General features: G+C 44.7%; 1 protein-coding gene across 1 annotated transcript in view; it reads left to right on the plus strand.

Annotated features, from left to right (window-relative positions):
• The window catches only part of PODXL2 (podocalyxin like 2), a 19,364-nt gene extending 7,315 nt beyond the window's left edge, over positions 1-12,049 (plus strand). Inside the window, exons 3-7 of the mRNA XM_044676199.1 lie at positions 136-210; positions 2,434-2,590; positions 3,711-3,772; positions 10,439-10,618; positions 11,837-12,049. Coding sequence (XP_044532134.1) covers positions 136-210; positions 2,434-2,590; positions 3,711-3,772; positions 10,439-10,618; positions 11,837-12,049 — 687 coding nt within the window. The remainder of the gene's footprint in view (positions 1-135; positions 211-2,433; positions 2,591-3,710; positions 3,773-10,438; positions 10,619-11,836) is intronic.
• Positions 12,050-13,720: the final 1,671 nt, after the last annotated feature.

Consider the following 13,720-nt stretch of genomic DNA (forward strand, 5'->3'; position numbering starts at 1 on the left):
CATTTATTGAGAGAGAGAGAGAGAGAGAGAGAGAGAGAGAGAGAGAGAGAGAGAGAGAGAGAGAGAGAGAGATTTCCCCTTTTAATAGCCCCAACTTTGTTTCTGACCTCTTTATTTCTCTGTGTCAATGTCCAGGTCATCTGCAAAGACTGGAGCAACCTGGCTGGAAAGAACTACATTATCCTGAATATGACAGAGAACATAGACTGTGTAAGTGGTGGGTCTTGGTCAGGTACTTAGGAGAGATGACTTACTTCAGGAGGAGAGCAGAACAGGGGTTCATCTGAAGTGGCGGCTTTGAGTTGGATCAAGAGGAGGCAGCAAGAAGCAGGCTTTAGTATTCACCAATATCATTGACAAAGGGCTGTCATACACTATTATTATTATTTTGAAAAACTCTTACTTTCCACCTTAGAATCAATACTTTGTATTGGTTTGAAGGCAGAAGAGCAATAAGGGGTTAGGTGACTTGCCCAAGGATCCACAGCTAGAAGGTATCTAGGGTCAGATTTGAACCCAGGAACTCCAGCCTCTAGGCCCGACTCTGTCCACTGAGCTGCCTAGATGATGCCCCTTGTACACTATTTCTTAAAATGTTATTACCTAATTGATTTATTATGCTAAATACAATTAACAAGGTTTTACATCATTCATTTTCATATGAAATTTAGTTTTTATTTTTAATGCTATTTTTACTACATGTGAAAATACAAAGTAATTTGTAATGACATAATGGCATTTGTTTTCCTTCTCATTGCTTTAAGGGGCACACTTGAAGCCCTAAACGGCTACATGTACCCTCAGGGCCAAGGGCTGGTTATTCCTGATCTAAGTGGGATAGCAGGAGTGGATGTGAAGATGGATCAACAATGGGTTGAGATTGGGCAGATCAGTACCAAAATACTGGCAAGTCATAGGGGGTGAACACACCATGGGGTGGACATAAAGAAGATAATGCCACTGCGGGGGATGGGACTCTGGAAAATATATTTCTGAGGACTTTCCATTTTGGTAGGGACTTTGGGGAGAGGAGAATGGCAGTGCTCTTACAACTCCATCTTCACCTTGCCTTGCCTTGCCTTGCCTTGCCTTGCCTTGCCTTGCCTGGGTGATCCAGAATCTGCCAGCTCACCTTGGCTTGGAACGCTATGCCTTGCCTCTATGAGGTTTCCACAAGTAGAATTCCTTGTTACTCACTCTAGGAAGGTGTCACTTTCCCTCACCTGGTCTATAGAGGAATCACTCCAAGAAGTTTGGAACTGAATGGTGAAGAGAGTCCAAATTGGATGGTGAAATATGGTTCCTGATCCCTTTTCAGCGCTTTGCCTCATTCTGTTGGTTGTGGAGCTCTAGATGGCCTTGTCCTTTCTACTAATGTGAGCTCTTTCTAGGAGATTGGAGTGACAATACTAGGTAGTAGGGATTCTCCCAGGGTGATCATATCAGGTTGTTTTAGTGCTATACTGTTTCAGAGTGCTTTAAAGTCTGCCAAGCAAATGTCCCTCTCTTTTTGTAAATTCAGGACCAAATTCTCTCTTCCTGTTATGCCAGAAGACCCTCTGTCTCTTACCTTGGTGAGTTGGGATGATGGTCAGGCCATGAATCATTTTAGTGACCTTTGAGTTAGCCTGGTAACAGTGGCAGCAGCATAGACAAGAGAGTAGAAAGAAGATGATGAGAAATGGTAGAGAAACCCCAAGGGAAGGGTCTCAGTTTGAAGTGGCGTGTGTCTTCAGGCTCCCCTAACTGAGTAACGAGGTGCAGGAGACAGATGAGACGAGCAAGGTCATCTCACCTGACTGCTATTCTGGAGAAGGGATTGGAGTGGAGGGCATTAGAGAGAAACATCGACCACATTGAGTGGAAAGGAAAGGCCTCTAGAAAGATCCAGAAGATTTGGAGCTGAGGGAGCAATGAGCAACAGGAGCAAATAAAGCATCTAAAGAACTGGAGAATGGGAACTCCCTGTGGGGAATGTCCTTAAATAGGGCTGAACAGCATTCTTTCATTCATTTGTTCATCCATTCACTCAATTATCATTTTACAAATTGTGTCTAGATCTCAGTTTGGTGTTGTCAGTGGCACAATGCTAAATAAGAGTCCCTGGCATTCAGGGGGCCAGGATCATCCTCAATATATGGATAAAGCGCAAGTAAGCAGTCTGAATAGCTTATTGGTATAAGTTCCAAACACCGCCAAGCCTGTTCCTATGTATCTCTGATGCTTGTGCTCTTAGTGGTGACCCCCTTGCAATACAGGGTCAGAGACTGGACTATGGACCCCAGGTGACCCTCTCAGAGCAAATGGACAGGTTTGCCTGATGCAAGGCCATGAGCAGAGTTTCTAAGGGGAAGGATTTGGAGTGAAACAGGTCTGAAAATCACGGTGGCTTTGCTCAGCTTAGGTCTTAGGGAGATCTCATCTCTTCGACAGGAGGTGTTCCGGCAACACCGGGGGCTTCGGCTCCTTGCCCTGGTTGAGGAGGTGCTGCCTCGACAGGGGGATGGACGTCCTGGGGACTGGCACATCTCCCTGAGCAAACCCAGTGAGAATGAGCAACACTTGCTGATGACACTGGTGGGAGAGCAGGGTAAGTAGTGACCAGAGCTGGAAATGGAACGGGAGGAGGGAGGGCTGGGGGAAAAAAGGGCCCATGTGGAGTAGGTGGGACTGAGGCTGGGGGTAGAAGGGAATCAGGGTGAAGGAGGGGACAGAGTGGGGGCCTAGGACAACAAACAGGGGAGAGGAGGAAGACAAACTGGGTGAGGTAGGACAGCGAAGGGCTGGGCCTTTGCTAGTCTCCTTTCCTAGTGCTTAGGCACAGAACTTGGCAGGAGGGCTAATTCACCCAGAGGGCCCAGCATCTTGTTATGGTGCTTGTAAAAGTAACAACAATTTAGCCAACTCAGCATTTCTAGGACCCTGGAGAGTCTTCACCTGGAATGAATTATAAAATAAAAAATGTAAAATCTTGAGTTTTTATATTTTCCCTTAGGGCTTTGGGGGAAGATAGAAGTCATTGATTACACTGTCAATCACTCAGAGTTCAGCCCAAGAGTTTAGGGATCTTTAGGCTTTAGGGAAAATAAGTCCAGATTTGGGGCACTGGAAAAAAACAAGAGAGTCTACATTATTAAGTTCATTCAGACTCATAAAAGCAACCCTCCATAATGGAGAGAAAGCTGGCCTCAAAACTAGGAAGATCTGAATTCAAGACATACCTCTTAACAGATCATGGTTATATGAACTTGGGTAAGTCACATAATCTTCATTGCTGTAGAGAAGGTGCTTATCTGCATTGGTACAGAGGAGACCAAGAATTCTCTGTACCAGTATATTTAGAGTCCAATCCCTTCTTTCTAACGCAGAGTCATAACTAGATTGGAGCAACTGAGTCTTTGTGCAGGACACTGTGGGGTGGAGGGCTGCTGACATCACTTGGACACCTTTAGCTGCCCTGGGCTGCTCCCTCCCGTGGCACTGGTCTCCAAGTGCTTCTTTTAGTATGTGGAAATGAGGGAAATATAAGGAGGAAAGAAAGGCATTTAAGTGGGGGGGGGAGTGTTTAGAGGAGGACTGAAAGGAGAATGTGTACATAAAATAGAGTGGGAATTCCGCAGGCTTGAGACAATGCCAAGGCTGGGAAATGGATGAATAAGAAAGCCCCAGAGGCTGAGGCAATACTGACAACTCCTTTTCCTTCTCCGCAGGGGTGGTTCCAACCAAAGATGTCCTCTCAGTTCTGGGTGACATTCGGAGAAGCTTAGTGGAGGTAAGAACCTTAGAGCAGGGGAGGTCAAGGTGGCCTCGTTCCTAGTGCAGAGCCACATGGATGAAGGCCCGACCAGTAGATGTTCTAGGAACCTGCTTACACATTTGTGATTTGGGGAAATAAATGACTGCCAGGCTCAAAATGTACCCCACTGGTCTGCCACAGAGTCTGAAATTCCCATTCTCAGCCTTTCCTTAAAGAACCTCCTGAAAAGAGTCCAGTATTTTAACTAATTGAAGCCTTTCTACTGCTTAGGCGATATTTATGCATTCCTAGTTCCTACATTAGAAGGAATTAGTATATCCTAAGTAAAAATCCACTGCTATATAGTGTTGCCCAGGAGGGAACAGAACCCTGAAGGGATACTGAAAGTCTGAGGGAGTAATAACTACTGGGGGAAAGACCTTGATAGTCCACCAGAAAGTCAGGAAGATTCAGGGGTTGTTGGGAGAGGTGGGGGAGAGTAAAGAACCTCTAAAAAAGACTTTGTTGACATAGATTTGGCTAAGGATCAGCTCTGGCTCCTGGGAAGGGTAGAAGAGTGCTTTCTCCACATGCAAAGCCAACATTTCATTCTCAGCTCAAGGCTTTCTGCTGAGGTCTCTTGGAGTAAAGGGCATTCTAGAAACTGTTCAGAATAAGGAAGAGAAAATGACCTAAAAGAAGAGTTAATGCTTCAATCAAAGGAAAGGTGGAGGGAACATGGCAGAGCAGTGGGTAAGCATGCCCAGAGGAGCAGAGGCCACAGGAGGAACAGAAGCAAAAACTGGACAGGAAAGGCTGGCACTCTGGAGCAAAAAGAGCATTCCCAGAAGGGTACCAGGTGTTCTCTGGAAGGGAATTAGTGTCCCCCCCCCTCGGCTCCCAAAAGGAACAGGTGCTCTCAGAAGGTGCAGGTTGTCGTGAGGATCATAATTGTAAAGTGCTCAGCACAATGTCTGATACACAGAAACAATATGAAAATGTTCACATTACTATTACTATTATTATATACATGATTATAGCAATGTGCTGAACATGGGGGCAGGATATTCCATGCATTAGAGTCTGAGCTCCTGGAAAGTTGCAATTATTCCATTCTTTGAATCCCCAGCACCCAGCACTATGCTTGGCACATAGTAGGTGCTAATAAAATGCATGAATCAACATTCACTGCTTGATAAAAAGAGAGAGAAGATAGCCCTTACCCTCAAGAAGTTTACTGTAGTTGGGGAATGTGATTGAATCCCTGATCAGAAATGGCCATTTCAACAGTGGCATCCGTTCCCATCCCAATTTCATTTTCTAGACTCTCACTTTCTGTGCCAGCTCCTCTTGCTTCCCTTCTTATTCTCAGAGCTGGCAAAATGTTGTCTTCTCCATTACCACAAGCCATTAGTGATGTATTATACTCCTGTCTCTGACCAGTGATAAAAATATTCCTTTCTAGTAATATTAATAACTTACATTATACAAGAATTTGATATTTACAAAGTTACACCTAAGTGACTAGAATTCTAAAAAGAATGTTTACTGAGAAACTAATGGGAAACAATTCTTTGTTTTTGATAACTGCCGCCCCCAATTCATCCTCTTTTTTGTACATCCTCCTCTCCCTTATTCTCCCTACACTCCTACTTTCCTATAGTGTAAGGTAGATGTCCATAGCTGACTGAATGTGGATGTTATCCCCACTTTGAGCTAGTTCCAGTGAGAGTAAGGTATAAGCATAGCCACTTCCTGATCTCCTCCTCTGTATTTGCCTCTGATTGAGAGGTAGTATACCCCCTTCTATCTCTCCTTTTCTCTTTTCCTCATGTGTTCCTCTTTCCTCTCCATCCTCTCTTTCTTGGATATCAGCCCATCTTATTTAGCTTCCTTTCTACTTTCTATGCATACTTTTTTTCATTGCTCTAATAGTGATAAAGTTCTTAAGTATCTTAGAATATCTTGACTACTTTAAGTATCTTACCTTTTTCAAGTATCATAGATATCTTAATTATTTCAGTGATCACCTTCCCAGGCATGAATGTACTCAATTCAACTTTATCAAAATCCTTAAGTTTTCACTTTACCTTTTTATGCTTAAGTGTTGAATTTGCTCATCTAATTTTTTTTTCAGCTCTGGTTTTTTGGTCAGTAAAGTCTGAAATTCCTCTATTTCATTAAACATCAATTTTTCTCCCTGGAGGATTATGCTGTTTTACTGGGTATGTAATTCTAGGTTATAATCTTAGATCCTTTGCCTTTCAGAATATTATATTTTATGCCTTTCATTAATGTAGAAGCTGCTAGGTTCTGTGTAATCCTGACTGTAACGCCTCAATATTTGAATTGTTTTCTTCTGGTAGTTTGTAGTTCTTTTCCCTTGGCCTGGGAGTTCTGGAACCTGGCTATAATAGTTCTAGGATGTTTTATTTTGGGGTTTCTTTTCAGGAGGTGATTGGTGGATTCTCTCAATTTCTATTTTTCCTTCTTGATCAAGGGTATCAGAATAGTTTTCCCTGATGATTTTTAATAGTATCTATGTTCTTTTTTTAAATTGTGCTTTCAGGTATTCTGATGATTCTTAGATTCTCTCTCCTTGATCTATTTTCCAAATTGGTTTTTCCAGTGATGTTTTTTAGATTTTCTTCTATTTTTTCATTTTTGTCTTATTGTTTCCTGGTGTCTTCTGGTTTCACTAGCTTCTGTTTGTCGAATTCTAATTTTTAAAGAAAATTTCCTCAAGTTTTTGTTTTTCCTTTCCATTTGGCCAATCTTACTTTTGAAATAATTGCTTGTTTTAGTGATTTTTTTGGCCTCCATTTCTATTTGGTCTAATCTATTCCTTAGAAAGTTATTTTCTTAAAGACATTTTTATGCCTCACTTATCTTCTGGCCTCTTTTAGTCTTTATGGGGGGTTGAGTTCTTCAGTGAACCTCACCCCCTAACTGTTGGATTTTTTCGGTAATTATCTTTTTTTTGTTTAATTTCTTTTCAAGTTCTTTCAGGGGTTCTTTTGGGGGCTGACATCCTTTCCCACTTTCCTCTGAGACTTCACGTTTCCTTTTTGATGTTGCTGTCCTCATCTGAATTCATATTTTACTCTTCCTTGTCACTAAAGTAACTAAGGTCAGAGTTTTTTGGTCTTTTGTTCATTTTCTAGTTGTTTCTCCCCCCTCCCCATTACCTTATCTATTTGCTAAAGTTCTTCTCTAATCCTGGGGTAAAGGGTGCACTGCTTCAAACTTGCAGAGTATTCTTCTCTGATCCTTGGGTTGGGCCTAGCTGCCTTGTTCCAGCCATATTCAGCACCTCATGCTAACAGTTCTCCTGTTGTTTTGTGGGCTATTCTGATTCCTGGTCTGTTGCTTTCCTGCCCCTGCCCAGTGGTCAGGGCTAGGCAGGGGCTCCACTGCCTCAGGTACTCTGCTGCCACATGGGAGTGAGTGGGTCCTGCAGTTCCAGTTCCCCTCTCTGTTCCTTTTTAGACTTGGAATTCTGCTGCCATGAGAGAATTTGCAGGTTTCCTGCCTTCTTAGCCCTCCATACCTGTGTAGAGTGGCTCAGGCTGGACTTGTTCCTCTACTGCACCTTTATTGCCTCTGGCAGACTCATACTGTATTGGGCTTGTCCAAGTTCTGATAGATCTCACTGATGCTGTGATACCTGACATATTCTCTTCTTACCTCCAACTTTCCTTTGTCTTGAGGCAATTTATTTTCTTTTTGTGCATGTGTGGAGGGATCAGGGGAACAGAACATCCTTTATCTTACCATCTTAGCTACCAGTATGCAACTATAGAAGACAATTCTTAAAGGTCTGGGTTCTACCCCAAATAATATATAACTCCAAGACCCCTGGGTTCCCAAGTCATTCCAGTCTGTGAGACAGGATTATTCACTCTCATATCTCTTTAGCATATTTCAAAGTGCTTTCCTCACAAAAACCTACAAACAAGATAGTGCAGCTATTTTCCCTATGTTTTTTCATTTGAAATTGAGGCTCAGACAGGCAAAGAGATTTTGTCCAAGAATACCCAAGTGGCAAGTGTTTGACTGGGGCTGGACCTGGTGGCACATACTTGAAAAGGTGGGTCAAAGAATATAATCACCAGAAGTCAGTGCTATCCATTTTTTAAGGCCTTACCTTCCAACTTAGAATCAATACTGTGTATTGGTTTCAAGGCAGAAGAGTGATAAAGACTAGGCAAGGGAGGGTTAAGTGACTTGCCTAGGGTCACACAGTTAGGAAATAACTGATCTGAACCCAGAACTTCCTATCTCTAGGCTTACCTTTCTATCCACTGAGCCACCTAGCTATCCATTTTAAATCCTGAAAGGTCTTGTTATGTTTTGAATACTTGCCCAGGAATACAACAGATGGAAATATTGTTTCTTTGGGGTCAAGCTCATTCTTTGTAATTCTGCAACATTAAATTTTCAACCAAGTTTAGTGCTTGTTGTATTTAAATTGCTGTATTCACTGTATCAAGTTTCTGTGGCTCTGCTTACTTCACTTAGCATCACTTCATGTAACAAGTACCATATTTCTCTGTATTTACCATGGTTGTTCTTATAGCTCAGTAATATGCCAATGCATTCATAGTTGATGGTTAGTTATTCCCAAATTGATTGGCATCAACTTTGTTTCTAGTCCTTTGCTACCATAGAAAGTGCTGCTATAAATATTTGGTGGATATGAAGCCTTTCTTTTTATCAATGGCATCCTTGGGACCAATCCTTTTTCTATTCTAATATACTACCTCTCAATGAGCCTCAAGCCAAACATCTCTAAGGATTTTTCCACAAAGACCATAGCTGCTACAAAGACCAAACCCAGCAAATATTGCTTTATTTCCTAGGGGGCAACAGAACAGAGAGGGGTCATTGAAAGACTGAAATGAAAGAACTTTCTTTCTACCAAATTTTATTTTCTGGGATTTTTCTCCTTAATGTTTTCATTATTTTTTTAAAGATCCTATTCTTTCTCAGCTGGATTAATTTTAAAGAACACAGTCCCTGCCCTCAAAGAGCTTACAACCTACTGGGGCAAAACAACATGTGGTCATATAAGTAGGGCAGAAGATAAAATATTAAAGTGCTCTGGGAAAATTTGAAGAGGGAGGAATGACCTTTGGTTATGAGGAAGTGGAAGGTTTCATGAAGGACATGGCATATAAAGAGGGCCTTGAAGGACTTCCATCAGCAGAGATAAGAGAGTTGTAGTATTGGGCAGAGAGAATAGCCTATGCAGTGGTGGCAAATCTATGGCATATGTACCACAGGGGGCACTCAGAGCCCTCTCTGTGAACACATGAGCCATCACCCCAGCACAGAGTTCACCAGAGTTTGTTACTAGAAAGCCAGAGGGATGCAGGGCTGGGTTGCTCCCCTCCCCCTCTCCATGGGTGTCTGAGATCACCCACCCCTCAAAAAGGTTCAACATCACTGGCCTATGGGAATACAAAGAGACAGAAGAGCTTAGGATCAGGTTCATGTCTACACCATCAACCAAAGGGAGGGAAAGGAGAGGAGGAATTGGGGCAATCTGTAGAGAGTAAGGCCTAGGGGCAGATGGGTATGCTTCTCCAAAAAGCACTACAAGGGTCACATCTAAATATTACTTTTTACAAATGCTTATATTTTTGTTCCAGAATATTCTGCTCTCCATGGCACCTACTATTTATTTTGTGATAAGTCAAGTTGCACATGTCATGGTGAGGCTTAACACCTGCGGTGGATAATAACATATGAAGGTACAACTTTCAAAAGGAGGGAGCCCAATTTTTCTAACTTTGCCAAGGACCTAAAAATACCTTGTCTGTCTGTAAACTGGCCAGACAGGGCTAGCTTCATCAGCAAAGAATTATTTATTTGTTTTAAAGCAAGAAGGGATGCTAACTCTGGAACTCTGTGGTTTAATCCAATAAGAGAGAATTAGAAAGAAAGCTTCAGTTTGAACTAGATCTGAGGGAAAGTTCCTTCTTCCTTAGGGTTGTTTTTTTTTTAATAGAGCCTAGTTCTTAATGCTCACTTCTCTCCTCTTGGTATGGGCTACTAGGTTCCCCATTAACTAGTTTTTGGATGCCTATAAGAATTTGAGACCAGGGACATAGTCTAGGTCCTAAGGGGTCGCCAAGAGAATGGGACACTTGTCATGTGAGGATTGTTTGAAGGAATGGGGATACTTAGCCTGAAGACTTAGTAGGAGGTCTTAAGAGCTATCTTCAAGTATATGAAAAATTGTCATGTGAGTAAGGCCTTAGACTGGTTCTTTTTAAGTTCCAGATGGCAGAATTAGGAGCCATGGGAAGAGATTGCAAAGGGGCAGTTTAAGTTGAATGAATGTCAAGAAAAACTTGCTACTAATTGGTACCATTCCAAAGGAAATGGGCTGCCCTAGGAGGCAGTGCCCTGGAGATCTTGAAGCCAAGATTAAATGATGCTTGTCTGAATGTTGTAAAGGGGATGGGTAGAGCTGGAGGGTTCATGGGTAACCTCCACCTTCCCCATTTCCTGAGGATTCCTGGGTTCAAATCCCTTCTGGCTCCTCCCAGTTTCTGTCTTCCTACAGTGGGCAAAAGTAGCTGGGAGGCAATTCTGGCTGTTCTCCAAGCCTCCCCAGAATTGCTAAGCAAATGCCTTTGGTATATCCAGGGGACTCACCCAACAATTTTTTGATCTTCCTATTTCTTTGTCTAGATTGGCATCCAGAACTACTCCACTACCACCAGCTGCCAGGCTCGGCCTAGCCAGGTACGGAGTGACTATGGGAAGCTTTTTGTTGTGTTGGTCGTCATCGGCTCCATTTGTGTCATCATCATTGTGCTCGGGCTCATCTACAACTGCTGGCAGCGGCGCCTGCCCAAGCTCAAGAACATGGTAAGGGGCCGGGACCAGCCATGGACAGATCATGGAGATAGTTTGCAAATGGGGTGGTGATGGCTAGAGAAGTGGGGAGGGAGATGGCAAGCCAAAAGATGGCTTGGTCATGGGCTGGGGCCGGGGAGGAGATGATCCCCATCAATTGGGCACATCTTTGGGGAACCTTTATCATGTGTCTAGGACTGTAGAGGCTTAAAAATGAACAAGGTGAGTGGCCAATACCCTCAAATAGTTTACAGTGTAGAGGAAGAGACAGGGCTAAATGATAGGACAAAGCAGTATGGAAACATAGGTCACAAGAATGGTATAGACACAAAATGCTCCAGGAATTCAGGAAAAGGAGGCAGCACTGTAGAAACTCCATGGACTGGAGTAGTAGTAGTCATAAAAGACCACCTGGAGGACGTGGGGTAAAAGGATTGGTAGAATTTTGATAGAGGCAGCTAGATGGCTCAGTGGATAGAGTGCTAGGCCTGGAAATTGGGAAGATCTAAGTTCAAATTTGGCCTCAGTCACTTACTAGCTGTGTGAATTTGGGAAAACCATTTAACCTTTGTTTGCCTTAGTCCACTGGAGAAGAACATGGCAAACCCTTGCAGTATTTTTGCTAAGAAAATTCCATGGACAGTATTAGCATACTGTGGTCCACAAGGCCATGGAGAGTTGGATAGGACTGAACAAAAAGAATTTTAATAAGTAGAAAGAAGGACATTTCAGGCATGGGGAAAATGTCATTTTATTGCTAGATGGTTCAGTGGATAAAGAGCAAGGCTCAGAGACAGGAGGTTCTGAGTTCAAACCTGACCCCAGAAACTTCCTAGCTATGTGACCCTGGCACTTGAACCCCCAATGGCCTAACCCCCACCACTCTTTTGCCTTGGAACTAATACACAGTACTGATTCCAAGATGGAAGATGAGAGATTTAAAAAAAAAAGGAAAAATAAAAACTATAAACACCATCCAACTTGGAGGGGATACTGTGAAGGAGGTAGTGGAAGCTTAACTTCTAATCATGGATTATAGAACAAGAAAGATGGGCCCTTGACAAGAAGAAAGGGCATCAACATTCTCCAGGACTGGCTCTGGAATAATTTATCCACCCACTTGCAGTGCAGCTTCCTCTTAGATGTGTGTGTGTGTGTATGGGGGAGTTTGGGGGAATTTTTCCTTGAGCCTCTTTCTAACAGCTTTGATTTTTCTTGTTTCCTCCTCAGTCCCATGGAGAAGAGCTTCGCTTTGTGGAGAATGGATGCCATGACAATCCAACATTGGATGTGGCCAGTGACAGTCAGTCAGAGATGCAAGAGAAGCAACCGAGCCTGAATGGGGGCAGCACTGTCAATGGGCCTGGGGGCTGGACTGTGCTGATGGGGGGCAAGAGAGACCCTGAGGACTCTGATGTATTTGAGGAGGACACACACCTGTGAATTAGGTTGGGGGACCAGCCCCCTCCCTCCCCTCTGCCACTCCTAGGTACACTCCTTTCTTTCTACCCCAGGACTTTGGACCAGCACTCTGGACAAAACCAGAATGATATTGCTGAAGGGGTGTGAATGGAACATATTCAGGTCAGAATAGGTATGTCAGAGAGAGAGAGAGATGCCCAATTCTGTCCTGCTTTAGAGACAAATCAGTATTATTCTGCTCCAAGCCCTCCACTAGGTCATATCTCTATCCCCACCTCAAAATCACCCCTCACCCTTCAGCCTTCCCTCCCAGCCTGGCATCTACCTCTGTGGTAGCCCTGTGCATCCCAAGCAGAAAACTGATTACCCAACCTCCCCTCCTCTCCAAGGGGGGACACTCCCCTTGCTTAAGTCTTGATTGAGGAGGTGAGAAGCAGGGGCCCAGAGAGAAGAGCACTAGGAGTTATGGCAGAGTCTGTGCCTGAACCTAGAACGCAAGCACATCATCCTGCCAGGCTTGAGCACCTGGGACAAAGAGAAAAAGAGCCCAGGCCAACCTTCATGTTTTCTTCCACCAAAAAGTACCAGCAGGAAACCCTCATCTGCTACATGCCTATCCCTGCCTCCTTCCTCCACCTCTCTGTCTCCCCAGTCTTGCTCTGGCTAAGCCCAAAGCCTGGTGGGGATCAGGACGATGCAGCTCACTAGCTGCTTTTCACAGCTTTTAGCACGAGAAACCCTCCCTTCTTCCCCTTTGCTGGTGTGGAGCAGATCCTGGATCTGTAGCCCACGATGAGGCTGTCCCTTGTCCCCAAGGCTCAGATGCTACCAAGGCTTATGCACCGGCCCACGAGTCCTGCCCTGCCTCGTTTCCCCAGACTTGGGTTAGGGAAGCAAAGCTTCACTTCTGGCCGCCCCCGATCTATTGTGCTGTTGCCAAGCTGACTTTTCCCGTGGTATCGATTGACCTGGATTTGCTGAGGGGTGGTTTCTCCCGTCTCTGCAGATCTCCCCAGGAGCAGCGGGAGATTGGTTTTAAGGCAACTCTCCAGAGCAGGCTGCGGGTGCCGCTCCCCCGGAAGCCAGCCTGAGGGTGGGAGCTGCGGGTATTTATTGAAGGGGGTGGGAGGGGGAAGAAAGGGCCGAGGACATCCTCTCCTCAACCCCAGTCAGCTCTCCTCCGGGAACCGTGGAACTGATTAAACTGGCCCTGGATTAAGGATGCTGAGCAGAAACGCGCCTCCTTTCCCTTTTCTCCTCTGCGGTTGGGTCATCTCTGCCCAGGGAGGGGGCTGATCCGATAGCAAGAGCGGCCCGGGGAGAGGGACCGCGGGCACCCTGGCTGCTTTGCCAGCTGGGAGGCATACAGGAGATTGTGTGCACGTGTGCGGGGGCAGGGCCTCGGTGACCCGGGGGCGTGGTTGGGAGACCTCTGAGCCAATCAGATGAGGCTGCAGCTGCCACACAAGGCCCCACCCACGAGAGCCAGAATTCCTTGTTAAGCGCGGGGCTATCTGTATCCTGAGCTGATCCCGGTTTGGGGTTGGAAGGCAGCGGGCTCGGGATGCATCTTATCTGTACGACAGTGGGGACCCATCTGTGTCGACGAGGGAAAATAGGGAGTGAGGGGTAGCGGGGCGCTTCAAGGGGGAGGCCCTGGGCACCCCAGCCATTCCAAAGAGATCTCTCTGC

This window comes from Gracilinanus agilis, chromosome 1, assembly GCF_016433145.1.
Source record: "Gracilinanus agilis isolate LMUSP501 chromosome 1, AgileGrace, whole genome shotgun sequence".
NCBI classification, from domain to species: domain Eukaryota; kingdom Metazoa; phylum Chordata; class Mammalia; order Didelphimorphia; family Didelphidae; genus Gracilinanus; species Gracilinanus agilis.